We start from the raw sequence: 27,559 nt of genomic DNA, 5'->3' as shown, positions 1-27,559 counted from the left end.
CACCCTGGAAGAGGCCTGATGCCCCAGCTGGGCCCCGTGTGCTGGGCACGGTGACAGCTGGTCGGCCTTACACACAGGCTGGGGCTCTGTGGCCCTGAGTGGCAGTGACAGTGGGCCGCACACAGCGCCCAGGTCTGGCAGCTCCCGGCCCCCGCCCTCACGCACCTGCTAAGCTGAGATCCCGGGAGGGTGGCGTCTGGGGCAGCGAACTGTGGCTGCCACTTCACAGGGAGCACGTTATTCCATCCCCTTTCAGAGCAGCCTTGATGAGGGGGGCCCCGGGCCTTGGATGGTCCTGGTCATCGGTGCTGCCCAGGCCCAGGGCCCATTCTGATGGCAGGTCTGGGTCGGAGGGCTCCACTTCTCCGCTATGGTCACTTCTTGTTTTCTGGCTTGAGTGAGAAGTCAGGCAAGTGTGCAAAATAAAAGCAGAAACAATGTCCAAGAGCAATGCTGTGATGAGAGAGCCTGTATGTGCTTTTCTCCGTGCGTATTAGTCGCTCAGTCGTGTCTGACTCTCTGCGACCCCGTGGACTGTAGCCCACCAGGCTCCTCTGTCCACGGGATTCTCCAGGCAAGAATACTGGAGTGGGTGCCATGCCCTCCTCCAGGGGCTCTTCCTGACCCAGAGGTCGAACCCAAGTCTCCTGCAGTGGCGGGCGGATTCTTTACCATCTGAGCCACCAGGAAGGGAAAGAAGTGAAAGTCGCTCATCAGTGTCTTTGCAACCCCATGGACTATACACAGTCCCTGGGATTCTCCAGGCCAGAATACTCGAGTGGGTTGTCATGCCATCCTCCAGGGGATCTTCCCAACCTAGGGATCAAACCCAGGTCTCCTGCATTGCAGGCAGATTCTTTACCAGCTGAGCCACAAAGGAAGCCCATGAAGACTGGAGTGGGTAGCCTATCCCTTCTCCAGGGGATCTTCCCCACCCAGGAATTGAACTGGGGTCGCCTGCATTGCAAGCAGATTCTTTACCAGCTGAGCCACAAAGGAAGCCCAAGGATACTGGAGTGGGTAGCCTATCCCTTCTCCAGGGGATCTTCCCGACCCAGTAATCTAACCGGTGTCTCCTGCATTGCAGGTGGATTCTTTACCAACTGAGCCACCAGGGAAGCCCTCGATGTCACGGATAATAACTTGTTTTGTACTTGAAACTAGAAGAATAAAATGAAGGGTCTCTGGCTTCCGGAAGCACAGCTAGACAGCTGCTCACACGGACACGCACCCGTCACCCCTCTCAGCGCCCCCGCAGCCGCCCCTTGTTGGTGAACAACAGAAATGGGTGAAAAGCTGCAACTTCGCTGATAACCCCCGTCAGCCCGTCCCCCTGCCGCAGGCACTGTGGCCGCAGAGCGGTTCAGGAGCCAAGATAAGAGGAAGGACCCAGCTCACGGGGAGGCTGCCTTGTCCTCTCCCAGCAGACCGGCTGGGCTCCGGGGACACAGCCCTGCTTGGGGGGGGTGGCCTGGCCTCCCGGTCCCCTGAGGCTCAGCCGGGGAGTCCCCTGGTGCAGGGAACTGGGCACTGGGTTATCATCGAGAAGGTGAAAAGTGGGAGCCCTTGTCCCCTTTCCACGTTGAGCCCCTGCAGCCCCGAGCAGGTGGTGAGCTGTCTGTGCCCCGGGCTCACTTGGCCTCTGTGCTGACCTTGGGCACTGACCTTGGGTGGCACCCTCATACCCCAGCCCCCTCCAGCCACCGCATCCCAGCGATGGCCAACTCTGCGGACAGAGGAGAAATGTCCTTGCGGCCAGAGGCCCTGCCTGCCAGGGCTGGGAACTTTCCTGGGCCCCGTGGGCAGGCCTGCCTGGAGCAAGCCCGTCCCCGTCCTCTGCAGGCTGGCCGGCGCCGGTGCCCTTGCTCTCCCTGGCTGACTGGGGCAGGCCTCCCACCCCGGTGGCCAGGGGGTCTCCAACATCTCACTGCACACAACCGATTTTCCCTACCCGAGTGCCACGTAGGAAGGTCAGTGTGTGTGCCGAGGAGCTCCAGTCACACCTGACTCTTTGTGACCCCATGGCCTGTAGCCCGCCAGGCTTCTCTGACCATGGGATTCTGCAGGCAAGAATACTGGAGAGGGTTTTAATTTCTTTCTTCAGGGGGTCTTCCTGACCCAAGGATCAAACCCACGTCTTTTATGTCTCCTGCCTTAGCAGGCAGGTTCTTTTCCACTAGTGCCACCTGGGGAGGTCGGGGTGACCCGTACATTTGGAAGTCTTCCCAGTCTTCGGTGTCCACCTGGCCCTCCAGGACCGTGTGTTTGCAGAGACACCCGGGAGCTGGGTCTCACCCTCGTGGACAGACAGGAGTGTCCACTCGAGACCACAAAGCGGCGGAAGCAGAGGTGAGCCCCCGCCCCCGGAGTGGACTCTGAGGACCCAGGACAACGCGTGCGTGCACTTGTGTAGTCCCAGGAGGGTCTGTCCCTGGCCCGGGACACCAGGAGCCACCGTCAGGGATGCAGGGACCCACCTGCTTGGCCGACGTAAACGAGGCTCCCGCCCCGCCTGAGCGCTGCGGCAGAGCTGGAGTCACTGCTCAGGCTGATGCTCTGAACCTCAGCTGATGGTCCAGGTTAAGAGTCTCCATCATCAGACTCACTAATCAGGTCCCGTCTGCTGTGTGACTGTGAATGGCAGCCCCCATGTGATGGGTGAGGTCCTGTGACCTGAGTCAGGGTCTGGGGGTCGCATGGCAACTCTTGGGCAGGAGAGTGGCGGTTGGGGCCCAGGAGTGTGTGTCCAGGGCGATGCCAGGCTCCACAGGCCTGAGCAGCCTGCGGCCGCGGGAGCTTCCACAGCCCTGGGTGTGCCTGTGGGCACGTGTGTGAGTGTGCATACCATGTGTGTGCACCTGTGTACTCACATGTGAGCACGTGTGCATGCATGTGCGGGTCCCCTCCATTTGTCTAATCCCAGAAAAGCTCCTAATTCTCCCGGTTCATCTGTGAGTCTCCCCGACACTGGATTTTTTCCTGACGGGTCCCGCTAGGGCCTTGCGGGATGTGAGATCGTCACAGAAGACGACTTTTCCTCCTGCCGCCTTCATTCTGGTGGATTACTGGATATTTTTCTCCAGACTGCACCCAAGCAAGCCAGGAGCCTCTCAGGTCCAAGCGGGAAGCCTGCCCCAGCCCTGCCAGAGCAACCTGGGGGCTTCGGGGCCCCAGGGGCAGGCAGCAGGGGTCTAGATGCGAGCCCCTCCTCACTCACCGCCCCCCCAGGCTCTCCCCAGTCTGGCCCCCGGTGTCGCGGGCCCAGCCTCCACCCCACTCGTGTCCTGTCCCTGGTTAAAACGAGCACTGCTCCTCCGGGGGCCTGGCCTGGACACTAGCCCCCCTCCAGCCCCACTCTGTCAAACCCACCTCTCACTGGGACCCAAGCCTGGGCCAGGGGAGGGGCCCCTGGTCAGCACAGCCAGGGAGGTGGTGAGCCAGGGACAAGAAGGGGCCTGTGTGGACCCTGCTCCCCGGGGCTTGGTGACCCGCCGCCCTGACCCTGAGCCAGCCGCTGGCCCCGGGTGGAGGGAGCCCAGCACCTCCAGTGCCCACTCGCTGCAGCAGAAGCAGAGTCATGGCCAAGGCGAGGCCTTGGTGCCCCACGAGGCGCAGGTGAGGGTCCAGGCCCGCGTGGGAACCCCTCCTCTGCCTTGCGCTGGCTCTGGGCGGCCGGCGCCTTCCTGCACTGTGGCTTCAGCTCAGCTCATCAAGGTTCTTACCCGGTGGGGCTCCTGAGGCTGGATCTATCTCCACCCTTGCTGATCAGACTTGGTCAGACTGGGTGGTGGGGGGCTGCTGAGCCTTCCCTGAGCCCTGGCTGAGGAGACGGGTCTCCTGCTTTGCTTCTTAGACTCCTGAGTGGGCTTGGCTGATGCTGGAGAGCCTTCAGTAAGCTGAACCTCCAACAGAGAAGCAGGTGTGTGTGTGTGGGGGGGTGGCAGTTGTCTGGTCCTGGGGCTTCAGATAAACCTGCAGGCTTCACCCAGAGCCAGAGTCCTCTTGGCACAAGGCACTTTTTCCACAAGTGTTTCTTCAGAAAGCTGATGTTGGAAGACACCCGTCAACTAGCTCTAGCCTCCCACTCCCCTCCCCCTCCTCCCCTCCCCCTCCTCCCCTCCCCCTCCTCCCCTCTCCCTCCTCCCCTCCCCCTCCTCCCCTCTCCCTCCTCCCCTCCCCCACCCGTCCCCCCACCCCCAAAGACCTGAGCCTGAGGTCAGGAGGCAAGGTCTAGGGGCTTCCTTCCCCGGGCTTTGCGGCTTTCCCATGAAGCCACCCCCAGGGAGGAGACTTTCCTGCTTCATCCAGGCGAGGGAGGGCGGGGTCTGAGCCCAGTCGAGGCTCTCAGGGAAGTGGGCCCTGAGTGCACAGCAGGGACGTCAGGCTTTGCGGGCCGCCCCCTCGCTTCTCCTCTGGGCTGTCCCCTGCCTTGGAGGCCCGTCCACTGCGGACCAGCCGGCCCCGCACCCCCAGGCCGCCGTGGGCAGGGTTGGCCTCAGTTTCCCTCAGTCCGGTGTCTGCTGCGTTGGGAGAGCGGGCCCTTTGCAGGAAGCCAGCCAAGAATCCTTGCTCCGAGACAGCGTGAGCCTTGGAAGAGCCCACTGCGTCTCCCTCTTCGGTTGTCTTTGGGAAAGAGTGAGACGGACAGATGTGAAGACAGAGAAGAGAGATAGAGAGAGGCGGGAGGGAGGGAAGAGGCAGTGGGGCGCCCAGGCCAAAGCAGCGCAGGCCGGAGCCCGGGGAAGGAGGCGGCATAAATCCCTGCATAATCTCAGGAGAGGACCACTTTAAATCTTAATTGGTTGCCTTTTAAATATCATTTAAGGGCTGGCTTCCCTGCCTCTCTCTCTAGTTAAGAAGGTGTCGTGTCAAACTCCATTACCTTGCTGGACGTCTCTGCCTTTAGTTAAAAAAAAAAAAGGAAAGGAAAAGAACAGAGGAAAAAAATGGAGCCATCAGTGGCGGTTGGAGGGTCGATAAAGCTTTTAGATTTGGAGACGTTTTCAGGGAGCCCATTTCCCGCGGCTAAGAGCTGTTAATGGTGCTTAAGGAATTATCTTAGCGGGCCGGCGGGAGGGCAGTATATTTCCCGCGCCTGTTCCCCTGTCGGGGCTGGATATGCCGCTGTCAGATTCGCTTAATGAAAAGTAACGCGCCGCTGATTACAGTTTTATTTGGGCTCTATGTAAAGAGCGCCGTTAATTTAGCGTCCCCTCCTTGGTGTGTTTGAATTCTCCACGCCTGAGCGGCTGAGAGCGTCGGGCCCGCGCCCTTCTGACAGCCTCCTTGGGAGGGAAGCGCGCCCCTCGCCCCACGGACAGCGGCCTCGCCCCGCCGCGCCTAAAAATGCATTCCTGCCCCGCTTGTGCTAGCCCGACCCTGCTCTGAAGATCAGCCAGAGGGCGGGTGAGTGACCCTGCCAGAGTGTACCCCAAAGGTGACAGGTGTGAGTCTGCGTGACCACTCCAGCTTTGGGGCGTCTTTTGGGCGAGTCGCCCCTGGGATGCGGCTGTATCCCGGCTCTCCGCTTGATGTCTTTATTTCATACAATTTCTCGGTTTCCAATAAACCTTTCCGGTGAGCCAGTTTCACCACGACCTGAGGGCTCCCGCACGGGTGGTTCTGCGGGGACACGCGGGGCCTCTGCGCCCTGGCGATGCCAGGGGCCTGGGCTCCCTGGGGCGACGGGCTGGGATTGCTGGAGCCGCCTGGGCTGAATCCTGGGAGGGCCCGCTTGGGAAGGAGCCAGAATAGGACCCAGCGGGACCGCTGCGCGCGCACGCGTGCCCCACCGCGCGCGGCCCACAGTCTGGGCCCCGCAAGCCCCAGCCTGGGGTTCCTGGGGTTTCTGGCTCCGCAGCCCCTCTCTCGCCGAGCCATGCCTCCTGCGTCTGCGAAACCTTGTTTTCGCTGAAAATGTCTGGCTTTGTCTAAGGCGGGGTGGGGGTGCACATGGCGGCCGCGCATTAAAATTCCTGGCGCCCCAGCCTCGGCCGCAGCATCTCCCCCGAGACTCCACTTTCGCTATTACTGTCAAGTACCCTTGACTCTTTATTTTTGCCCTTTTATCTATTACAACTAATTCGAGTTCTTTTGCCCTTTTCAGTCTAAGACGTGGGCTTTCTGCAAAGCCTCCCCCTGCCAGCGAGCTCTCGGAGCGCGGAGCCTTTAGAAATTGAGGGGTTTACTGTCAAAATGAAAATTTCACTTCAAATTATCTTGGCTGATGCTCGCTCGCCAGGCCGGGGGCTCCCGCCGCAGCCTTTTGACAGACACATCAGCAGCGAGCTTCCGAGTCCGGATAATATCATCCAAGAGAGCGAAAGTCAATACGGTGACAGCGCGCGGGCGGATACAATCCAATTACCGCGGGGCCGGCGGGGCGCAGGGCCCGCGCCCGCGCCCTCCGCTCCAGGCCTGGGGTTCGAGGTCCCGCCAGCAGGGGCCACCGCTCGGGGTGCCCCTCGCCGGTTCCTTCTCCCGGGTGGGACACTCACCCCATCGGGCCCGCTTTCCAGCGCCTCGACCGCCCCGACGTTTCCCAGTTGGCCGGGACCCACGGGGCCCTAGTCCAGTAGCATCCAGGCCCCTGCAAAAGAAGGGCCGGGCCTCCTGTGTCTCTCGAAGGCTGCCCGCCGGTCGGCGGTCTTCAGCTGGCGTCTCTGCGGCTGTCAGTCTGTCCGCCCACGGACCAAGGGCCACCATCTCTTTACCGAAGCACGATCGGGCCGCTGCCCCCTCGCAGGCTCCTGTCTGGCAGTCCGTCCTTCCTCTGGGCACCTGGGACAGCTGTGAGGGCCGGGGGAGCCTTAGACAAGAGAGCTGGCAGGCGAGGGCCAGCGCTGAATCCACTGCGAGCTCCTCTGGTGTCTTCGAGGGCCGCTTGCTCGACGTGGGGAGGAGGAGCTGGGTGGGGTGATGGGGGGGCAGAAGCCTGCGGGGGACAGGGAACTCCGCAGAGTCCACCTCGGGGAGGAAGCCAGCGATTTTCCTCCAGATCCGAGCTGCAAGACCGCTGGCGAACCGGGGTCCGCCGGGTGGGGTGGGGCAACCGAGTTTCTGAGCGAAGCCGGGGGTCTGCAAGGACCTAGATGAGGCGGGGGAGGCCCACGTTTCCCCACCCACCTCCCGGGGGCCTTCCTTTGAGTCCTGCCTGGGGTCTTCCGTCTACTAAGCTCATCCCTCTCTCGCACCGGCGCTGCAGGCTTTGCCGACGGCGGAGGCTGAGAGCAGAGGGGCGGGGGGGGCGGGGGGCCGGTCCCCCATCCCCGCCTCCTGACGTCCCGCCTTGCCCAACCCCCCCCCCCCCGGCGGAGTTCGGAGGCCCCAAGGCTGCGGGAGGCAGCTCATTCCGCTCAGGAGGGGCTGAGGGCAGTGGCGGCCGCACACCCCTCCCCCATCAGGGCACAGTCCCAGGCAATTTGGAAGTTTAACAGTTTTTCTAATCTAGCCAAAAAAACTTTTACTTTCTCAAAATTCTGGGGTCTGGCACTGGAGGAGAGTTGAAAAGTTTGGGGTCTCTCATCACCTTCTAATCGGAAACACTGCAGAATCCTGAGTTTAGTGTGACTGTTTTTTAAAACAATGGCTTCACTTTCGGTCTTGGGCTCTGTAAGCCTCCCGCTGCTGCCCTCGGGGATGGGGTGATGGGCAGCTTCTCTCTCACGTTTCCAAATCGCTGGGTTTCACACGTGCTCCTTTTGCAATGCAAACACCATCACTCGGTTTTATTGGTTTTGTTATATCAGCCTCTGAAGCAGGCAATTATTGGTGTGAACATACATTAAAAAAACATAATTTTATCGGGTTAAGAGTGTGCAACAGTGTAAACTCGGTGAAGGGCTGTTGGTGAGAAGTATGTGCTGAGGATGAAACCGGAAGGTCAGCAGGCTGAGGAGTCTTCACGAGCAACAGCGGCAGGCCTCAAACCCAGAGGGGACAGCAACACAAACGGGCCTCGAACGACGCGTCTTCGCATGTAAACTTTTGGACGTAAACTTTATGCTTCAGGGTGTCTCCCTGCTGCTCTGAGAGCAGCCCTGTCCGGCCGGGTCCCTCGGTTGGGGAGGGCCCGGCCGACTCCTGTCCGTGGCCCGGGAGCCCCAGTTCAGAAGCTCCCTCCGGGGAGGGCTGGCGGCCTGAGCTGCGCCGCACTCTCGCTTCGCTTTGGACACTCGGTAAAAACAGGGTAGGCCACGTTCGCGCCTGCGGCCTGAGCGCCGGCTCTCTCCTCGCCCCAGCGCCCAGCCCTTTAGGCGCAGAAGGGCTTGCCGCCGGCTTTGGGCAAGGCCAGCAGGTCCTTGGCTGCGCCGGCGGCAGGGGCGTCGGGAGGCGCGGCGGGCGGGAAGGGGCGTGCCAGGGGCGTGGTCAGCACGTTGGCGCCCGCCCCCAGCGAGCGGCCCAGCGGCCCCCGGTCCAGGAGCGCGCTCTTGGCTGTGGCCCAGGCCTGGTTCAAAGTGCTGTGCCTGAGGATGGGGTCGTGGAAGACCCCGTCTACCCAGTTTCTGAGACTGGTTACCGGGGAGTCCTGGTGCCTATCCAGGGCCCCGGCGGGGGCCGCGGGCGAGGAGGAGGCGGGTGCCGAGGAGGGGGCGGCCGGGCCCGCTGGGGGGCCTTGGCGCTTGAGCATGCAGGAGGGAAACTCAGTCTGGCTGAAGGCGGTGGCGGCGGCCGCGGTGGCCGTGTGTGCCAGAGACCAGATGCGCGGCTTGGCCTCGAGGCCGCCCGACGCCCCAGCCGGAGCGAAGCCCAGCTTGGACTCGCAGGCCTGCGGGCCGCCCCCCGTGCCCGCGCCCGCCGGCTGCTCGGGCCCGGCCGCCGCGCTCCGGAGACAGCTCCGGGCCCTCTCCAGGTCTTGGTCCAGAGCGGCCCCGCCCCCGGCGGCCAGGGGCATCCGGAGGGCGCCCGGAGCCTCCTTCCCCGGGGCGCTGGTCCCTTCTGGCCCGGTGGGGACGCGATCCAGGCCACCGTCCAGGGGCTGGAAGGGAGGCTTCAGCTCGCACTCTGGGGGTTCTCCCTCCAGGGGGTCAAAGTCCTCCAAGTCGCTGAGCTCCAGGTCCTTGCCTTTGCCGATGGGCTCTGCCAGCAGAGACAGAATGACCAGTGAAGGGAGAGGGGGTGGCGGTTAGCCGAACCCGGTACCTTCCTTCCCGGTTCTGAGCGAACGGTTAGGGGCCACTTTGGAGCAAGGAAAAGCGTGTGCGCATTTCCTCTAGCTCCCATCTCCTCCAGGCGCCTGGTCCCCAGAACAGGGACCAATCTGATTCCGGCCTCCTACCAAACAGGGTAATTTTGGATCTCTACGGGTGCTCCCAGCTCACTGCTCGGGTCCCCTGGCTCACACGGCCTTCCTTCCTCGGGGCCAGGGCACTCATTCGCAGCTTAGGCCCAGGGGCTTGCCTTATCCCACGCCTTTAGAGGTCCAAGAACCCGCGAGAAAGCGCAGGGAGGCCCCGCCCTGAGACCAGGCCCCACACCGCCAGCTTCCCAGGTACCTTCAGCCTTGGTGCTCTTGAGGGGCTGCCCCCGGCCTTCCTCCTCGCCCCCTTCTTCCTCCTCGCCCTCGGCATAGGGCCGTTTCTCATCTGAGCACTTGTTCCTCGGAGGCCACGTCATCTTGTTTTCCTTCTTGAGGCGCCGGCGTGCGTTGGCGAACCAGGTGGAGACCTGCGTGAGGGTCATCTTGGTGATGATGGCCAGCATGATCTTCTCGCCCTTGGTGGGGTAGGGGTTCTTGCGGTGCTCCTGCAGCCAGGCCTTGAGCGTGCTGGTGGTCTCGCGCGTGGCGTTCTTCCGCCGCGTGCCGCTGTCCACGGTCCCGTACCTGGGGACAGGCTGGGCAATGGGGCGCGGGCAGCGGCCCCCGCACCGCGGGCGGGCGGCCAGGGCCAAGCCCACGTGGCTTTCAGTCCCGGTCGTGTGTGTGTGTGGGGGGGTGGGTTGTGTGTTTATGGTGGTATGGGTTTTACCCAGGTGCGCGCTGCCTTTTAATGTTTACATTTGATTAAACTTATATGAAGTCAGAGAGGTCCCAGTGGGTGGGGGAGAAGCAGGGCGCAAGGCCGGCCAGGTCTCTGTCACCCTACAGACACCCATGTCTCTGCGAGGTCCTTTATTGGGCCCCTTTGATCCTGAAACCAGGAAAGCACATCGCAGGGACTCGAAAAACCCAATGGCGCACCACCCGTGGCAGAAATGGGCCCGAGCGCCTGTGGGGACATAGTGCCCTCAGGTTCTACGTGCGAGGTCTGCAGTTACAGGTGTCTGTCGCTCCACGAAGGCCTGCCGTCTGCTGGTGCGCAAGGGTACCTCTGTATGGGCGGTGGGCTGGGCTGGGACACACCGCACAGGCTGAGTCTCTCCGGGTGGGGGAGGCAGCCGAAGTTTGGGCTTTGAGAGTCGGAAAGACGGCGTGGGTGCCGCGGGGAGCCGGCGGTACGGGCTCGCTAGGAGGCGGGTGCGCCCAACCCCGGGTCAGCTGGAGCTTGACCCTGGGAAGGCCGCTCGCTCAGTCGCCCAAACTTTCAGAAGGGGCGTGGCGCGGGGGTCGGGGGTCGCGGGTGGGGGTGGCCCTCACCTGTCATACGGGTACTGGCCCAGCGCCGGCTCGTACGGGTAGTAGGCGGCGGCAGCGGGAGCGAGGCCCGCATGCGCGGATCCCGGTGCGTCTTTGGCGTCGAAGCTGTTCTGTAGGAGACGGTGAGCCTGGGGTCGGAGCAGCTTCCGGGATGCGACCCAGCTCGACCCCTCCCCTAGGAACGCTGGCTCCGGCGGGCTTCCCGCAGACCCCTGGGCAGCCGCCATCCCGCCCCCACCCCCAGCCGCCGGGCCTAGTCCCAGGCTGCCCTTGAGGGCCCAGGCAGCGCGAAGGAGCCCCAAGATGTGGAGTGAGGAGGAGCAGAGTTGGGGTGTCAGGGAATGAGAGCGGGATAGGAGAACGGAGACGGGGAGAGGGGGAGAGGAGGAGAGGGGGGATGGAGAGGGGGAGAGGGGGAGGGGGGGAAGAGGGGAGGGGGGAAGAGGGGAGGGGGGAAGAGGGGAGGGGGGAGGGGGGAAGAGGGGAGGGGGGAGGGGGGAAGAGGGGAGGGGGGAGATGGGAGCGGGGAGAGGGGAAGAGGCTGGGGGCGGGAGCGACTGGGCGTTAGGAGAGGAGGGGCTGGGCGGGGGCGCAGGGCGAAGGGAGGGTGGAAGTGGGGAGGAGCCCAGCGCGGAGAAGGGGGGTTAGGGGGCCGGGTGGGGGACAGGCCCGAGCGAGCTGCGACAGAACCACATATCTGATCCCAACTCAATCGCGAGCAGACAGAAAACAATACGCACATTCAATACGAGGCCCTACCCGCCAGAATCCCCCAACCGTGGGGCTGCTGCGCCCTGAAGGACCAGGCCTGAAGGCTAGGGTTAGGGTAGGGTGGGGCGTGCCTCTCCCACCTCCCAAAGCCCGGGCTCCATGGGACTCGCCCCTTGCCTCCCGAGTTTGGGGAAAGTGAGTTTGGCAAATCGGGCGGTAGGGGCCAGCTTGGCAGGAAGAAGGATTGCGAGGCACCCCCACTCCCCTTACCAGCGAGTAGAAGGCGGACGCTTCGGAACCGTAGGTCACGTAGTTGCCGTAGCCCTGCGAGCCGCCGTAGGGGCCCCCGTAGACGCCGAGCGCCGCGGCTGAGTTGAGCTCGTGGCGCGCGGTAGCCAGCAGCCGGCTCTCATAGACCGGGCAGTAGACGGGCGCTTGGGCCGAGGCGGCTGGCCCGGAGTCGGCCAGCGTGCGGCCGCCGGACTCGCAGCACGTGCTCAAGGAGTTGGTGGCCATCAGGAACTGGGGGAGAGAGCAGCGAGGAAGGGGGGCGGCCCGGACTCCAGGCGAGTCCCTGGGCCTGCGTCCGCCCCACGCACCGCCGCGGGGGCGCGCGCTCCGTGTCCGTGGCGGCGCTGCCACCGTCGACACGGGTCTGCGCGTCCCTTTCCAGGATGCAAGTGTGTCCTGTTTCCTGCTCCAGCCACGTGGGGCCCAGCGCCTCCTGGCCGGAATGTTCACACCCCCCCCCCCGCCCCGGGGAGTTTCCGGTGCCACCTCTCCTGGGTCCCCAGGCTCCCCGGGGCAGGCTCAGAGCCTGGGAAGGGGTGGGGGACAAACAAAAGCGGGAAATGGGGGCCCTGACCATCGGGGTTCCTCCGGCCTCTGCCCGCCCCAGGGTGGGTCGCGAGGGGTGCGCAGCACAGGCCCCGCTCGCTGGGAGGTGACAGCCAGTGGCTGGTCTAGCGGGGCCCCCTTACCTGGGGTGCCGAGGAGTAGGGGTACCCAAACTGCGGGTAGGACATGGCGGGCCCGGGGCCGGCGGGCGGGGCCGGCAGGGTCCTGAGCGAGGGGGCCGGCGCGGCGCGGCCACTGCTCGGGGGCCGCGGGCTTCTAGACACTGGGAGGGCGAAGCAGAAGAGCTGGTTAATTCAGGCACAAGCTCGGTAAACTTTTCTAAGTGGAGAGGAAAGTGAGCCGCGGCGATCCTCTCAGCTTCACAGTCCGGAGCCTGGAGGGGACACTGGGACCGACCGGCCTCGCAGCGGCGACACAAATACATATTTTACAAAAAAGGAAAAAAAAAATGAGTCGTGCGAATCCGTCAAGTCAGCGGTGCGCGGCTTTAAGCGGCGGAGGCTCTGACGTCAGCCCCACGCCGCGCAGCCCGGCCCGGCCACAGACGCGGGGGTCACTCGGCCCCGGCCCGGCCGGGCGGGGCGGGGACACGCGGCCATGCCGCCCGGGGCGGAGGGCGAACGGCCGGAACAAATGAATTTCCTCCGAGGAGCAGTCAACATCGCCCCGACGCACGGAGTTTCTCCTTAGTCACCGAGGACGGGAGGACTTTTAATTAGAAATTAATTAATGAGCAGCTGCTCCTTCCCGCCCCACTGTAATCATTAGTCTCAATTACAAATGAGACGGACGAGGGGTGTGCGAGTGAGGCTTCGCGGGAGACGTAATCAACAGTTAAAATTAGCCCGGCGCTGGCGCAGCCGGCCGGCCTGGGCCCCGCGCGCCCCTCGAGGTGGAAGGCAGGCAGGCAGGCGGCTCCGCGGGCCGGCGCGCGGCGGCGGAGGGCGGCGCGCCGCGACTATTGTTTAACGGGGCCTGGGCGAAGCCTCCCAGCAGTTCGAACCCCACAGCGGGCCGCAGTTTCAGCACCCGCGCGGCCACGGCGCACCGTCTGCAGCTGGAGGACAGAGTTCCCTGAGTGTGTGGGCCTGGGCCGTCCCCGCAGCCCGCCGCCCCGGGGCTCGGTGGGCCCAGAGGCTTTGCCGCTGCCGGCGGCCGGGCCCCGGGGGAGCCAGCCCCTCCTCGTCCAGTCCGTTCCCGCTCGGCGCACCGGCCCTCCCTTTGCTCTCCCCCGCCCGCCCCGCGGGCCGCCCTCCCCCGGCTTCCCCCTGCCCCTCGCGGCTGAACTCGGGACTGCCAGACAGCCCGGAGCGCTCCGAGGAGCAGGTTTTCCGACTCGGCTCCGGGGCCCCTCGCGCCGCGCTCGCTCCTCCCGGCCACTTTCGGGCCTAGACACCGGGGAGGGGACGCGGGGCGCCAGGCTGGAGCGCCCTTCCCTGCCCGGGGCGCAAGGAGCGGTGGCGGGCACACCGCAGCGCTTCCCCAGCCAATCCCTGGCCTGGGACCCTGAGGGAGTCCGGCGCCCAGGCGGCAAGGGGACTCCCGGGCCACCCGGAACCCAGGCCTGCCTTCGGCGCAGCCACCCTGCGGGGCCCGGGCTCGCCCCTGCCGCTCCCGCCGGGCCGGGCCTCCCGCGGCCGCCGGGAAGGAGCCGTTCGCGGCGGCGCTGTGCAGACTTGCTGGGAATGATCCCTGGGTTCAGACCTGTGAATCGCCCCAGGGTCACCCTCTAATTAATGATGACGTTCTCGCCCTCTCCCCAGCTGCAAACCTGCCTCCCAGAAACGAAATCTGCCCGCTCTGACAGCTTGGTTCAAGGTGATTGATGACTATCTGGAGACCACAGTACGCATCCTATAATATCTGCTGCGTAATTGCTTTAATTTACAGATGAAAAGTACGAGTTCTCCGATCGCGCTGGACCGCAGCCGGCCACGTCCGAGCGGCCCGCCAAGGAAAATCCTCGGAAATAATGAATAGCCGCTCCATGCAAATTATTCAGACAGTTTAGCGTCTGTAGCCGGAAGAGATATATAAAGAACAGGAGTCAAATGACATTAATAATTGTTTTTGAATTCTGTATTGATTTCATGGCGGCCGCGTTTCTTTCCTTCTCACCTGAATTGCTAATATCACCTTCCTGTAAATAATAAGAAAGTAGCCACCGGGGCTTCTCGGCAGAAATGAATCTCTCCATCTCTCTCCCTCCTGCGCCGCTGCGCCTCCCCTCCCCCACTCTGCCCTCCTCCCCTCTCCTCCCGGTTTTCCTGCTCGGCTGAGGCTTTTAGGAAACAGCCTCCTACTTTCCATTATTTATTGTTTACAAACAACTCTCTCTCCCAGGGTGATGGGGAGGGGAGGGCGCCCGAGCTGGGGCGGCCGAGGGCTCGGGGAGCGGCCGTCTTCACTGGAGGAAGACATCTGCATCCTTTCCTCGCTTCTTTCCCGTGGCCGGGCCCCACCGCCGCCAGGCGATTGTAAGCGCTCAGCCGCAGGGGAGGAAGCCACAGCGCAGGTCCCAGCGGCCAGCGCCTCGGGGCCACGGCTCGCCGCGTCCAGGCCGCGCCCGTTTCCTCCCCGGAGACTCGGCTCTTCTCCCGGGAAGCGGCGGCCCTGAACACGCACCATTCATTTCAGCAGACCTGCACACCCTCGGCGCGCGGTGGGCGCAGCCGGCCGCGCCTCTAGGGGAGGGGTTTCAGGGGCTCTCTGGACCCTCGCCGCTAGTTCTCCTGTTTTCCTTTCCAGCCTGAGCGCGCGGACAGACACTCGCAGTCCCGCCCGCCCTGGTCTCGCCGGCCGTCTTCTTTCCCCGACCCTGAAACCCCACTCGCCCGGGGCGCTTTCCTAGGCCTCTGACCCCGATCCTTGGCGCTGGCCCAGGCCAGACTGGCCGTGTGAGGGGCCGCCTGCCCCCCAGTTTGGGGAAGCTTGGGGCTGCGGGAGAAATCTCCCGGCCTTGCGGGCCGCCCACACAGCCCCTGCTAAGCTCCCTGGAGGCCAGGTTACCCCCACCGTCTCCACTCGCGGGCACACCCTGACACCCTGCTGCTAACCTGTGCCTCGGTCAAGATCCGTCTGCCGGAACCCAGTGCTTTCTGGGCCATCTTTGTCCCCTAGTTAAGGCAGGAATAACTCTCCGGCGTGCTTTCCTAAAAGGCCCAGGCTTGAGCTGAGTCCCCGGATCTCTCTCCGAGAGCGGGACAGACCTAGTGTCAGAATCTCAGGCACCATCAAGCTAAACTTGTCTGCATAGACTCGGCTTCCTGAGCCCACTTCCTCGAGGGACCCCCGGTTCTAAACACGCCCGCGGGCAGGAGAAGCCAAGCGCTTCCCCACGGACAAGGCAGCACCTCGACTTTGGTCAGAAGCCCCCACGGGCCTGCTGAATTCCAAGGGAGCCGGGGCTGGGGGGCGCCCTGAGGACGATTAGCCCCCAATCCTAGAGGTCCTTGGCGCTCCCTTGTTGCCCAGGGGTGCTGTCGGCCGTCGGAACCACGGGGGGCCCTGGGGAGAGAGGCCGGGTCCTGACCCTCCTCTGCTCTCGGCAGGGTTTCACCCCTGAGACCAGCTGAGCCCCCGAGGTCTGACCGGTCCCCAGAGTCGTCCCCGGAGGCCTCCGCTCCCCTGCCCCGAGAGTCGCGCGGGCGCGGCGCGGGGGTGAGGGGTCCGCTCCAGCCCTGAGAAGTTGACCCGAGGCGGGAGGCTGGGGCGGGGGCTCGCAGCCCAGGGTAGGGCCTTCCTCTCTCAGGCGCCGGGCCCAGCCCTGGGGGCGCGCGTGCCGCCCACCGCTCGTGGACACCCGGCGGTGTGTGGGGTTCTGGGGTTCTAGGTGTCCCGAAGCCCCACTCGCGAACCCCGAGCCTGGCGGGTCGCTCTTTCGCAGCCGCTCCTCTGGGGTCTTCCGCGAAGCCCGAAGCCCGGGGCGAGCTGCCGGCGCGCGGGATGAGTCCTCCTCGCGAAACGCCCGGCACTCCGGCCCGTTCCCTCCCGCTTTCCCACCGCGGCCCCGCCGCTGGCTCCCAGGGCGCCGCCCGAGCCGGGAAGGCTGGCAGCCGGGCGTCCCAGCGCAGACCCTCGGCTCCGCGAGGCCCCCGTGCTCCAAGCCGCCCCCGCCCCCGTTTTCTCTCCACTTGCGGCCGACGCGGCCGCCTCCAGAGACCCCACCGGCGGGCAGCAAACTTTGCGCCCCCAGCGCAGGAGCGATCCTTGCAAAGTTTGCGCGGCCGGGCCCACTCCCTACCTGCGCCGGGGACGCGCCCGCCCGGCCGCGCCGCTCGGGCGCCGGGGCCGCGGAGAGCAGCGCGCAGCCCGGGACGCACCGGGGAGTCGCCGCCGCCGCCGCCGCCCGCGCCCCTCGGCGGCCGCGCGGAGCCTCCGCCTCCCCGGCTGGGGGGAGGGGTCTCGGAGCCCCGGGGCGGGGGCGGGCGCGGGGACCTCGCCTACCTGCGGTGGCGCCGGGCCACTGCCGGCCGCCCGCGAGGGCTCCGCGCGGCCGCTCGGCGCGCGCGCTCCGGCGGGGAGCGGGCGACAACTAATGGAGACATTTCCAGGCGGAGCACCTGGCGAGCGAGCGGAGCGCGCCGGCGTCCCCAGGCGCCGCGGTCGTCAGCCGAGCCCGCACCGGCGTGACGTGGGCGAGCGAGCGCGCGGCTCCCACCCGGCCGCCCATTAACGCTTTCCCCCGCGGGCGCCGCACGCTCGCCGACTTTTCCCCTCCGCCCGGCGGGCGCGGGGCGACCGGGACTCGCGGGGCGCGCGGGGGGCGGGGGCCGGGATGAGGGGCCCCCCCGGCCAGTGGCGGGGTGGGGGGCGGGAGCGCCCCGGCTCGAGAGGACCCTCCGGCCGGAAAAGGAGAGCCTCGATCGGGTCAAGCGCTCGAGGAGGCCTCGGGGTCCTCGCGGGCCTTCAGAGGGCCCTCCCCGAGCCAGGCTTTGCTGCTTGGGGTCTCCGGAGCCGCTTGGGGGAAAGGACCCAGGGTCTCCCCCCTCCACCCGGCCCCTCTCTCGCCAGTCCACACTCCCCAGTCCTCTCTTGGCCTTAGTATCCCGGCGCTGGGGATCCAAGGGAGCGCCCGGGTGCTGAAGGCCGAGTACTCCTTGGAGGGGGCTGGGGTCCTGGCTCAGGGGCCTGTCTGTCGCCCCTCCCCCGACGCTGCCCCTTCACCTTGGGGGGCCCACTTTCCCCCTATGTCCCCGCTAGGCCCCCGGGTGGGACTCGCAGAGCAGCGCGGGCCCTGGGCTGGGCGGGAGCCAGGCTGTGGGCAGGGGTCTTGGGCAGGTGGATCTGGGTGCATCCAGGCGACAGGGACTGCTTGGGGGCCAGTGAACCTGTGACCTGCCCAGGACTAGGCCTCCCGCCCGGAGGGCTTTATCAGGCCTTCCGGAGCCCTCCCAGCCTGGGCCTCTGGCCTCGGAGCACATTTCCGTGTGGACAGTCTGTGGCTTCTGCCCCCTGCGGCTGGGAGGGCAGGCCGGTGTGGTGGGCCCAGGTCCCGGCTTCCCTGACCCCTGACCCTCCCTCAGCCCACCCCAAACCCCCTGCTCTGGCATCCTCCCAGATCCTCCTCACTTCCACTTCAGAGAACCCTGAACTTGTTTCTGCTGTGATTCCTGGCCAGCCAGTGACGGTTGAGGCTTGCTGACTTGGAGAATGCCTGAAAAAAGTTACTTGCTGCCAGCCCACCCCTTCTCTGCAGCAGTTGTAAAGGCCACGAGTGTTTGCCAGGCTTCACTGGTGGAGGGTGGTGCTCCAGGCTGGGGCAACTTTGTGTCCAGGGTTGTTGCGCTGGGCCGGCAGGGCTTCCTCTGGGAGAGGAGGGGGCCAGTGGCCCCCACCCCCCCAGCTTCCTGGCCCTGGTGCTTCCAGTGGCTTCTGTGGGGGCAGGGGATCAGCTCTGGCCTCTGGGCCTGCTCTGTAACAGGAGGCTGGGCCTCCTCCAGGCTGCCTCCCTGTGGGCACCTCCCTGTCCCTCTGCCCTGGGCTGATGGAAGTGTTCCGGGAGGGGGTGTCCAGCGGGCAAGAGATGGGGGGCAGCGAGTTGCACCCTGGGGAGGGGCGGGGTTTGCCTGCAGCTCCGCTGTTTCTTTGGCCCCTCCCTCCTGCCGTGCTGGATGCTCTGGGCTGCGCCCGGGGCCAGCAAGACAGGCCGCCACCTCTCCGAGAGAGAGAGCTTACCTGGACTAAGATTCTTTTCATAGCTGAAGATGAGCAAGGCAGGCTTGTGTTTAGGACCTTGATTGGGTGATAAACTCAATTCACATTCACCAGGGCCCCTTTAGCAACAACACGCCGCTGCGTTGGGGAGCCGGGCAGCCGGAGAGGCTCTGTTCCTGCGGGGTTCCTGTAGCCCTGACCACTCCAGGTGTCCGGAGGTGGCACCACGGGGAGCCATTCCTTGGGAGTGAGGGCCTCCCTTCCCTGGACTCGCCCAGAGACCGTCATCTGGATGCTGTCAGCTCTGACCTGGCTCTGGCCCCTGACCGAGGGCCGGAAGCCTCAGTGGCCACCCTCTGTCCCCTAGCCCCTGAGCTTGGGCAGGGAGCTGCCCCAGCCCTCCCGCCACACTGCCAGGCCCTCCTGGCTCTGAGGAAATGATGAAACAGCCCTAGCTGGCACGGTATCTCTTCGGCATTGGAGTGGTCCTTCTGGAAAGTGAGCAGGCAGCCTGGGCTCCGTGGGAGGGCCGCAGTCCACCCACCCTCCCCCTGCCAACGCCTGGCACGAGCTGCCTGCCGCTGTGCCCCCACCTCTGGTCAGTCCTGGCTCCCCAAGGAGCACCTTTCAATTCCTCTTTTGTTTTTCCTGTTGGCAGAGCCAGAGTGCAATCTGAAACAAAAGTCTCCATGCCCCCGGGGCTTGGCCCTGCCTGTATCCTCCCCCTCGCCTGAACCTTGCTGTGACTTGCAGAGGCATTTGGGGGTTGAGAGCCCGAGCTGGCGCTGACGAGGCCAGCTCCCACACTGCCCCCGGTGCCTGCCATGGCCCAGGGGTCCGGGCGTCCATGGTGCCCTGCTCCCCGAGGACGCAGGAAGGACAAGAGGCTCTCACCCGGCCCTGAGAGGATGCTGAAGGGACTGGTCCTGAGTGAGGACAGCTGCAGAGAGACTCCTGGGCCCGGGTGTCCCAGGGATGCTGCTGTTCTTGGAAGGGGCCAGGCTTCCGTCATGCTCCCTGGCCCAACTGAGCTGTTTAGTGGGACCCAGGTCCCAGGGCCGCAGCAAGCAGCCTCCTTCATCTTTGCAAAGGGTCCTCTGGGGAGCCTGTTTCCCTCTGGCCCGGGAGCTGCAGGGGAACCTTTCTCGCTTCCTTGAGGTTCAGCTCCCAGCTCTGGACGGCTTCCAGCACAGTGTGAGAGGGTTTCCTTGTTTCAGAGCAGCATGGTGTCCGGATTAGGCCGGGGACCTGTGGCCGGGCCCCTGCCTGGGGGGACCTCGAGGGGCCGGGCGGGCCTGGAGCGTCGTGCTGGCGTCTCACCTCCCTTCCTCTCGGGTGGGAAGGACACCGCGGCAGCAGAAGCGGGCACGCCTGTTCTGTCTTCTCCCTGCTCTCGGAACGCGTGTGTCTGTAACGCCGAGGTGCGTCAGCGGGTTTCAGGGCGATTTCTCCCGTGAGCAGTGAAAGGCCAGCAACCCACACCACGTCTGTGCTTGGTGTGCTTACACGCAGCGTGTTCTCAGGCCCAGCCTTGACTCGCCGATGCCCTGGCCTGGAACGGACGTCCAAGGAGAGGACGTTACTGTAAATCTTAGAGGAGACTAACAGTATGCACCTTTGCCCTGGAATTTGGATATTGTTCTCAAGCCCTTCACATAGAAAAGAGGAAAGAAAGCAGTGTGGAAAGAAATGGAAACCTAATCCTCGTGGGTGAGCTTGTGTTCGTGTAGGGGACCTCCCCAAATAGTACAGGGGTGAGACCCTTCAGCGAGGAGCCTCCCCGGGCATCTGCCTAGAATTTGCCCCGAGAAGGAGTGTGCTCCCCGGATGGAAGAAGAGCCGGGGCCCCCCAGTCCCCCCGGGCCGCCCTCCTGCAGCCTCCATGCAGAATACTTGCTCAGGCAGAAGGCGGCCGGGTCCCTGGCGGCCTGCGCACAGGTTAGCGGGTAGATGCGGAGCGGGTGCAGGGAGGGGGCACAGCGCCGTGGCCCCCACCTGCTGCCCAGGTGCCCCCGCCTCTCCCCTCCTTCCCAGAGGGGTTCGGGGTCCGGTGGTCTGTGGGAGCTGCACCCCAGGCCCCAGGGTGCTCTGCGCTCAGCAGGTCTGCGGTGGAGGAGCACGCACACCTCCTTGCATGTCCCCGTCCTGGGAGAGCCGGTGTGGCCCCGTCTGGGATGACTCGGGAGGCGTGCCGCCGTCCGAAGGCGGTCCCCCCCCAACTCCGTCCCTGCCACGTCCGGGGAGCACTGCAGATCCCCCGTCAGACAGACCCCAGTGTAGCTGGCGGCTCCCCAGAGGTGACCAGTGTAACTGCTGGCTTTCAATTACTGTGGCAGTAAATCATCTGGGAACGTCCTCTAGGACTTAGCTGGTTTTTATATGAAAAAAAGTCATTTCAGAGTATTTTTTGAAATCCAATTAATTGAAGGCCCCAGATAAAAGGAACACATTCTTAATGGCTGTAAAATAACCCGAGGGAGGCGAAGAGCCGGGGCTGACTTCAAAGGGCCGCAGAAATACTTACTGTTTTACTTTAAAAGTATCCAGATCAATGACTCAGTTAAAATTACTTATACGTTTAGCAACCTTTTCATTTTCTGTTTGAAAGTGAGTACGAGGCACTCTTCTTACCAGGGACCCAGACGCTCTGGAGCGGACGTGACCAGGACCCTGGGTCACACGTGGGCCACTCTCTGCTCAGACCCAACTCCAGGCGGGTCCAGGGCTGCCCTGGGGAGGGACGCGGGGCCTGGGACTGCATAAGCGGGCGGCCTCACCCCCAGCCGTGTCCTCTCTCACGGCTCCAGAGGCGGCGGTCCGGGACCAAGCCCGGCGTGCGTCCTCCCCGCGGGCTGGCCCCTCTCCAGGACCCTGCGGCTGCGGCCACAGAGCCGTGTCCCCATGCATGTCTGTCTGTGTCCACGTGTCCCTTCATAAGGACGCGGGTCACACTGGACCGGGGCCCGCCCTGCCGACCTCGTGTTTGCTTCCATATGCGGTCACCCTGTTTCTAGCTGAGAGGGGCCCTCGTGGGTTTGGGGGACACGGGGTGTCCTGATGGGCCCTTCCTGGCCTCAGGGTATCCGTGGAGTGGGGACCCTCCTTCCCCACGGCTGGTTACCGCCCCCACATCACCACGTGGCCACAGGCTCTGCTGGCTCGGTCAGCGGTGGTCCCCGGGGGGCTGGCTCATCTGCGGGGCTTGGGGACCGGCCTTGCTCTGTGCTCCTTCCGCCCCTCTGCCCCAGTCGGGCAGCCCATCTGATCCAGTAGCTCTGTTGAGGGCTTTGGGGCATCTGAGGATTCCACGGGGGCTCCTGCCATTGGACCCAGCCCTCCCAGGTGATCCCATTGTGGACCCCTGACGGCACAGCTGAGAGGTGGCGGGCCCCATCTCTGCTCGTTCTGAGGACGCGGTGACGCTTGTCCAGGCAGGACTGGACCACAGGCGTGACTTCGCTGCATGGCTCTGGCCCCCTGACCGCTCCGTCTTGGCCGTCTTGTGGGCACCGTGCTCTGCGGAGCGGAGTGGTGTTGGGCAGCGCTGCCTGCCGAGTTGGCGGCTGCCCACAGTGCAGGATGGCACGTCCCGGCCACCTTGGGTCAGGAGTGAGCCTCTGACTGCCTCTGGCCACGAGATGTAAGCAGAGGGGACCTGTGTCACAGCAGCGCAGAGGCTGGGAGCCATGCATGTGTGGTGACGGCAGCCGCTCAGAGGTGAGGCTCCCGCACATGAGTCCACGCCAGGGCAGACAGGCTGCGGGAGCCGGAGCCCACCACCGTCCGCAGCCAGCGGCTTGCTGGGGCTGTTTCCACCGGCAACCCGCCTGTCCTGTCTGTGGGACACGCTCACCGTTTTGCAAGTCAGATTAATGATGTTATCACATAGTTGTACATTATGTGATTGTACTATAATTGTAAGATATAATTATGAAATGATAATTGCAGATTATTATGTACTTACATATCATAATTTTCATTTCAGGAAAGCAGAAGTGTCACCTTAAAGGGGAGATGCAAAGTGAAGGCAAAATACTTATGATGCCTTTAAAGACAAAATCAAAATCACTCACCGCATCCTCACTTTCACAGTCACGAAAAATCACGCGTTTTCATAAAAGTTTCTTAACTTAGAAAGGCTTCTGCTGGGGAACATTTCCAGGCCTCCTGTCCTTCCACCGGGAAACGGACTGTCTGGACTGGACTCCACGGCTGGGACCTCTGCCTCGGGCTGCCCGAGTGTCCCCACTGTTGGGAGCTGCCGCGACGGAGGTCTGGAGTGGAACCCAGGGGAGGACCTGCCGCGGTGCTGACCGCTCGTTACAAGGACGTCAGGACAGGGGGACAGAGGGCTGTTCCGACCGCCCTGGATTGCTTATAGAAGAACAATCAATGATGAAACAACATTTTAAACCAGCAGCCCAAATACCCAAAGAGCAGAAATTTGAGGTTGATCCCCTGGAAGCCGAAGTGTAAAGGATATAAGTATTTTTTATCTTGTTCAGTCGCTCATCGTGACCAACTCTATGTGACCTCATGGACTATATATAGCACGCCAGGCTCCTCTGTCCTCTCCTGTCTCCCGGAGTTTGCTAATATTCACCTCCATCGAGTCAGTGATGCCACCCAACCATCTCGTCCTCTGTCGTCCCCTTCTTCTGCTGCCTTCAGTCTTTCCCGGCATCAGGGTCTTTTCCAATGAGTCAGTTCTTTGCATCAGGTGGCCATAGTATTGTAGCTTCAGTTTCAGCAGCAGTTCTTCCAATGAATATTCAGGACTGCTTTCCTTTAGGATGAACTGGTTAGATCTCCTTGCAGTCCAGGGGACTCTCAAGAGTCTTCTCCAACACCACAGTTCGAAAGCATCAATTCTTCAGCGCTCAGCTTTCTTTACAGTCCAACTCTCACATCCATACATGACCACTGGAAAAACCATAGCTTTTGTTATCTTACAAAATTATTAGTAAATAGAGCTATTAAATAATGTTTATTTTGTATATTTAATCTATTATATATTGTTCAATAAACACTTTATTAACATTAAATACTATTTGATATTGCCTCTTGTCTTTTGTCGACAGGAATAGTCTATGTTGACCCTTGCCGTTTATTCATTTACCAGGTTTTCATGTTTTACAGTCATGTTTCCCGTTAGCCTTCTTCCGCTTTTATGATCCCGGTGTTCACGTTGGGGCCGTTGGTCCATCTGGAGTGTGTGGCCGTGATGCGGTGTGAGGCGGGTCACTGCCGTCTTCTCTCTGACGGGAGCCTTGTCCCCGTCATCCCTCCAAGCTTGCCCTGGCCGGGGGAGGTGGGCTGCTTCCTCTCCAGACACCCTGCTCCTTCAGTCCCGCTTTCCAGGAGGTGCAGCCACCACAGTTGAAGCCCCACTGCCGTTGCATGTCAAATAAGCTCCGTGGACACAGGCCTCATCTTCTGAGGTTTCTCTGGAGCCCGTGTGGCCGGAGGCCTGGGGTGAAGGGCCCATTCCCAGCCTCAGGCCTGCTCTCTGCTCAGCATGACTCAGGCCGCTGCAGCATCCACCGCCAGGGACTCCCTGTCTTGGCTGATGGGCACAGCTCAGCTGTCCCTTTCTGGCTGCCCAGCATCCTGTCTGCAGGATGATCCATCACTAGGGGAGTGTCAGAGATGAAGTCACCAGCGGCGTTGCATTCCAGGCCGCCTAACCTCTTGTGACAAGCTGCAGGGGCTCTGAATGGTGAAGTTCTGCCCGGGGCCCTGGCCCCAGAGCAGCAGGCTCATGGCTTGGCTGGACTCCTGTCCCGCCCATGGGTGCCTGGTCGGGGAGGCGCCGCGTAAGGGAGGACGTCTGAGCCATGTCCATGTCCCTGGAGGGCCTTGGGGGACCTTTGCACAGATCTTGGAGTCCCAGGCCCCCACCCTCTGACCTCCTGGTGATAACCCTGACTCTTGGTGCCTGGACATGAGACAATAGACTGGTTCCAAACTGGGAAAGGAGGACATCAAGGGTGTACATTGTCACCCTGCTTATTTCACTTACATGCAGAGTACATCATGGAAATGCCAGGCTGGATGAAGCACAAGCTGGAATCAAGATTGCTAGGAGAAATATCAATATCCTCAGATATGCAGATGACACCACCCTTGTCGCAGAAAGTGAAGAAGAACTAAAGAGCCTCTTGATAAAAGTGAAAGAGGAGAGTGAAAAAGCTGGCTTAAAACTCAACATTCAAAAAACGAAGATCATGGCATCCAGTCCCATCACTTCATGGCAAATAGATGGGGAAACAATGGAAACAGGGACAGATTTTATTTTTTTGGGCTCCAAAATCACTGCAGATGGTGACTGCAGCCATGAAATTAAAAGACACTTGCTCCTTGGAAGAAAAGCTATGACCAACCTAGACAGCATATTAAAAAAGAGACATACTTTGCTGGTAAAGGTTCATAAAGTCAAAGCTATGGTTTTTCCATTGGTCACATATCAATGTGAGAGTTGGACTATAAAGAAAGCTGAGCACCGAAGAATTGATGCTTTTGAACTGTGGTGTTGGAGAAGACTCTTGAGAGTCCCTTGGACTGCAAGCAGATCCAACCAGTCACTCATAAAGGAAATCAGTCCTTGTATTCAGGAAAATCAGTCCTGAATATTAATTGGAGGGACTGATGCTGAAGCTGAAACTCTAATACTTTGGCCACCTGATGCGAAGAGCTGACTCATTGGAAAAGACCCTGATGCTGGGAAAGATTGAAGGCAGGAGGAGAAGGGGACGACAGAGGACGAGATGGTTGGATGGCATCACCAACTCTATGGACATGCGGCCATGAAGATCTGTCTCAGCCAAGTACATATGTGAATAAAAACAATGGACGCTCTGGGAACAAATGCCAGGCCTCTCTGACCATCAGTGTGGGTCAGCAGCTGGCAGAGGAGACTTGTCATTTTGGGTCCCCTGGTCTTCATGGTCACTGGGAAAAGGTAACTGGTTTTCTCTTTCATTTTTCCCCCTAGTTTTATTTATTTGAAGTACAGTTAATTTATAATGTGCTACTTCCGCTGTGCAGCAAAGTGATCCAGTTCTACTTACATATGCATTCCTTTCCGCATTGTTCCCATGATGGTCTATCACAGGATACTAACTGTAGTTCTCTTGCCCTGCAGTAGGGTTTTGCCATGTATCCATGGAGTTTGGGATTTCCTTTAGTTCTTAAAGGTTTTTTTATTCCTGGACTGGATGTTGGACCGAGTGGTCTGAAAGATCCTGAACTTTGAGAAATCTTCTATGGACTAAAACTTTAAAAAACCATCTATCTGTTAGTTGCTACATTTTAGGCGACTCTGGGCTTGCAGTTGCCGGGGCCCAGAGGAGCTCGTGGAGGACAGGGTTAGCACACAGCCAGACACCACGAGGACAGCAGGTGGATTACGCAGGAGGGGGTGCTCTCACAGGAACCCCAGAAACAGACCATCTGTGTCCAGTCCGATCGCGGTTTCCAGGGCTTCTCCGATTCCTGGCAAGGTGGCTCAAGCGTGGGTCCCAAAGGCGAGGCAGGCATCCTGTGGATGGCGGGGCAGCGTCTCTCTATGGGCCGCGGCTGCTGCAAGGCTGTGCTCAACAGGAAATCAATACCCATCTTCCCGCCTCACTGCCCCGAGATCTCGTTTCCCCGTTGTGTGTGTTCACTGCTGATTTGCTTTCCAGGTCTGATGTTGCCATTTTGCAGCCTGCCTCTGACCGAGGGTTACAACTCTGTTAGATGCCTCCCATCGCCCCCCCAAAGCGTAGGCTCCTCGGTGATCCTGGTGCCGACCGCAGGCCGCGCTGGTGGGGCCTGGCCGCTCCTGGTGGCTGGCTGGCTGCCTGCAGAGAAATCTACCACGCTGGCTGTGGGGGGCTCGAGTCTCAGCCCTTACCAGCGATGCCTCCTGTGTCCAGGGCGCCTCCTCCTGTCTGGCCTCTGGTTGATGGTGGACTGACCTCATGGGGGCCTCTTGCCGGCGGCTGGCAGAGCCTCCGTGGGTCAGAGGCCAGGGAGCGGGCTTGTACGACTGCATGATGGCCTGGGGTCACCGCCTGCCCTCGGAGGGAGCCATGCCAAGCCACACCCGTTCCTGCTCCCACGGGGCCGCAGGGACCCTGCCCCTGAGTGCAGGGGGCTCTCCAGCAGCCCCCTCCACCCCAGACCCTCAGGGTGGATGAGGCCGGCCGCGCTTGCCCCTCTGGTGGGGAGACAGCAGTGACCCCTGGTGGGCAGGGCGGTTGGCTTGGCCCATCCTTTGAAACAACATGGAACATGCACGCTGGGACCGCAAAGGTGCCGGGTCCCCCTAGTCCCAGCTCCACATTGTAAAACCACCTCTTATGGAAAACTGCAAGTGGTTATGAAGATAAAGAGGATCACAGACTGGAGAGAAGACACAGGTGTTGACCAACCAATTTTTATGTAAATTCGCTCTAAGCCTCACTCACGGCCAGTCTGACCCTCTGGCCCCAGCCCATTGGCGTTGAAGCGCATTCAGGGCTGTAACTATTTCAGTATCTCTGGTGCTAGGGTGCTAAGTCACTGCAGTCGTGTCAGACTCTCTGTGGCCACATAGACTGTAGCCCGCCGGGCACCTCTGTCCATGGGATTCCCCAGGCAAGAAGACTGGAGCGGGTTGCCACTTCCTCCTCCAGGGGACCTTCCCGACCCAGGGATCGAACCCGCCTGTCTAATGTCTCCTGTGCTGGCAGGCAGGTTCTCTACCACTGGCACCAGCTTTCTCGGGACTTAAACTGCCCGGTTTTGGCTGCGGGAGCCTCCTCCCGGGGCAGCAGTGGTGGAGGGCTCCCTGCTTTCGGGCACAGCGGCGGGTTCTGGGCTTGTCTCGTGCCTCCTGTCCCGGTCCTGGGGGCGTTGGCTCCCGCTGGAGTCCTGGCTGCTTCGGCAGACAAGCGCTGTCCCTCGGCCACCACCCAGGACCGCGTCACCAGGTTCAGGGTGGGGGGCGGGGCGCAGGCTGGCTGCAGGGCTCAGAAGGCTTCGTGCGGACCCATCAGCTTCCCGGGGCGTGGGGGCCACTCAGGGACATCCCGCTGCCACGCGGGGCTGCAGCCTCCTGAGAGTCTCATTGCTACCTTTACAATGTCCATTACCATCTACAAATGGACATGAGTTTGAGCAAACTCTGGGAGTTGGTGTTGGACAGGGAAGCCTGGCGTGCGGCAGTCCACGGGGTCGCAAAGAGTCAGACATGACTGAGCAACGGAGCTGAGGTGAACTCTTGGAATACCG

At 62.4% G+C, this 27,559-nt stretch overlaps 2 protein-coding genes across 3 annotated transcripts; both read right to left on the bottom strand.

Moving 5' to 3' along the window:
• Nucleotides 1-7,698: 7,698 nt before the first annotated feature.
• On the bottom strand, nucleotides 7,699-16,823 carry IRX4 (iroquois homeobox 4). Of its 2 annotated transcripts, none has more exons than XM_043887919.1 (6): nucleotides 16,592-16,823; nucleotides 12,268-12,407; nucleotides 11,558-11,809; nucleotides 10,577-10,704; nucleotides 9,495-9,823; nucleotides 7,699-9,078 (listed from the first exon to the last, which is right to left on the bottom strand). In XM_043887919.1, the coding sequence occupies exons 2-6, from the start codon at nucleotides 12,310-12,312 to the stop codon at nucleotides 8,252-8,254; spliced, it is 1,581 nt and encodes a 526-aa protein (XP_043743854.1). In that variant the 5' UTR covers nucleotides 12,313-12,407; nucleotides 16,592-16,823; the 3' UTR covers nucleotides 7,699-8,251. The 2 variants fall into 2 exon arrangements, with proteins under 2 accessions (XP_043743854.1, XP_043743855.1); XM_043887920.1 differs by having other exon boundaries at nucleotides 10,577-10,686.
• Nucleotides 15,588-21,208, bottom strand: LOC122683670 (collagen alpha-1(I) chain-like). Its single transcript, XM_043887450.1, has 8 exons — nucleotides 21,079-21,208; nucleotides 20,428-20,547; nucleotides 20,105-20,327; nucleotides 19,808-19,853; nucleotides 19,622-19,709; nucleotides 19,032-19,156; nucleotides 16,592-17,199; nucleotides 15,588-16,548 (listed from the first exon to the last, which is right to left on the bottom strand). The coding sequence occupies exons 1-8, from the start codon at nucleotides 21,206-21,208 to the stop codon at nucleotides 15,588-15,590; spliced, it is 2,301 nt and encodes a 766-aa protein (XP_043743385.1).
• Between the last annotated feature and the right edge of the window lie 6,351 nt (nucleotides 21,209-27,559).

The sequence above is a fragment of the Cervus elaphus genome, chromosome 25, assembly GCF_910594005.1.
Source record: "Cervus elaphus chromosome 25, mCerEla1.1, whole genome shotgun sequence".
Lineage (NCBI taxonomy): Eukaryota > Metazoa > Chordata > Mammalia > Artiodactyla > Cervidae > Cervus > Cervus elaphus.
The sequence above is the reverse complement of the archived record's forward strand: the minus strand, read 5'-3'. Positions and strand labels throughout refer to the sequence as shown.

Bases quoted from the DNA above. Each gene is read 5' to 3' on its own strand.
- IRX4 (XM_043887919.1), bottom strand. From the start codon at position 12,312: ATGTCCTACCCGCAGTTTGGGTACCCCTACTCCTCGGCACCCCAG. The intron at 10,705-11,557 runs GTAAGGGGAGTG...CTCCGACCCCAG, and splicing joins CGTCCGCCTTCTACTCGCTG to GCTCACCGTCTCCTACAGAA. The intron at 9,079-9,494 runs GTACCTGGGAAG...CTCTGCTGGCAG, and splicing joins CAAGAGCACCAAGGCTGAAG to AGCCCATCGGCAAAGGCAAG.
- LOC122683670 (XM_043887450.1), bottom strand. From the start codon at position 21,208: ATGCATGGGGACACGGCTCTGTGGCCGCAGCCGCAGGGTCCTGGAGAG. The intron at 20,548-21,078 runs GTGAGGCCGCCC...GGGGATCTGCAG, and splicing joins GAGAGAGGACACGGCTGGGG to TGCTCCCCGGACGTGGCAGG. The intron at 19,157-19,621 runs GTGAGACGCCAG...CTCGGGGAGCAG, and splicing joins CCCACCCGAGAGGAAGGGAG to GGCACCATGGACGCCCGGAC.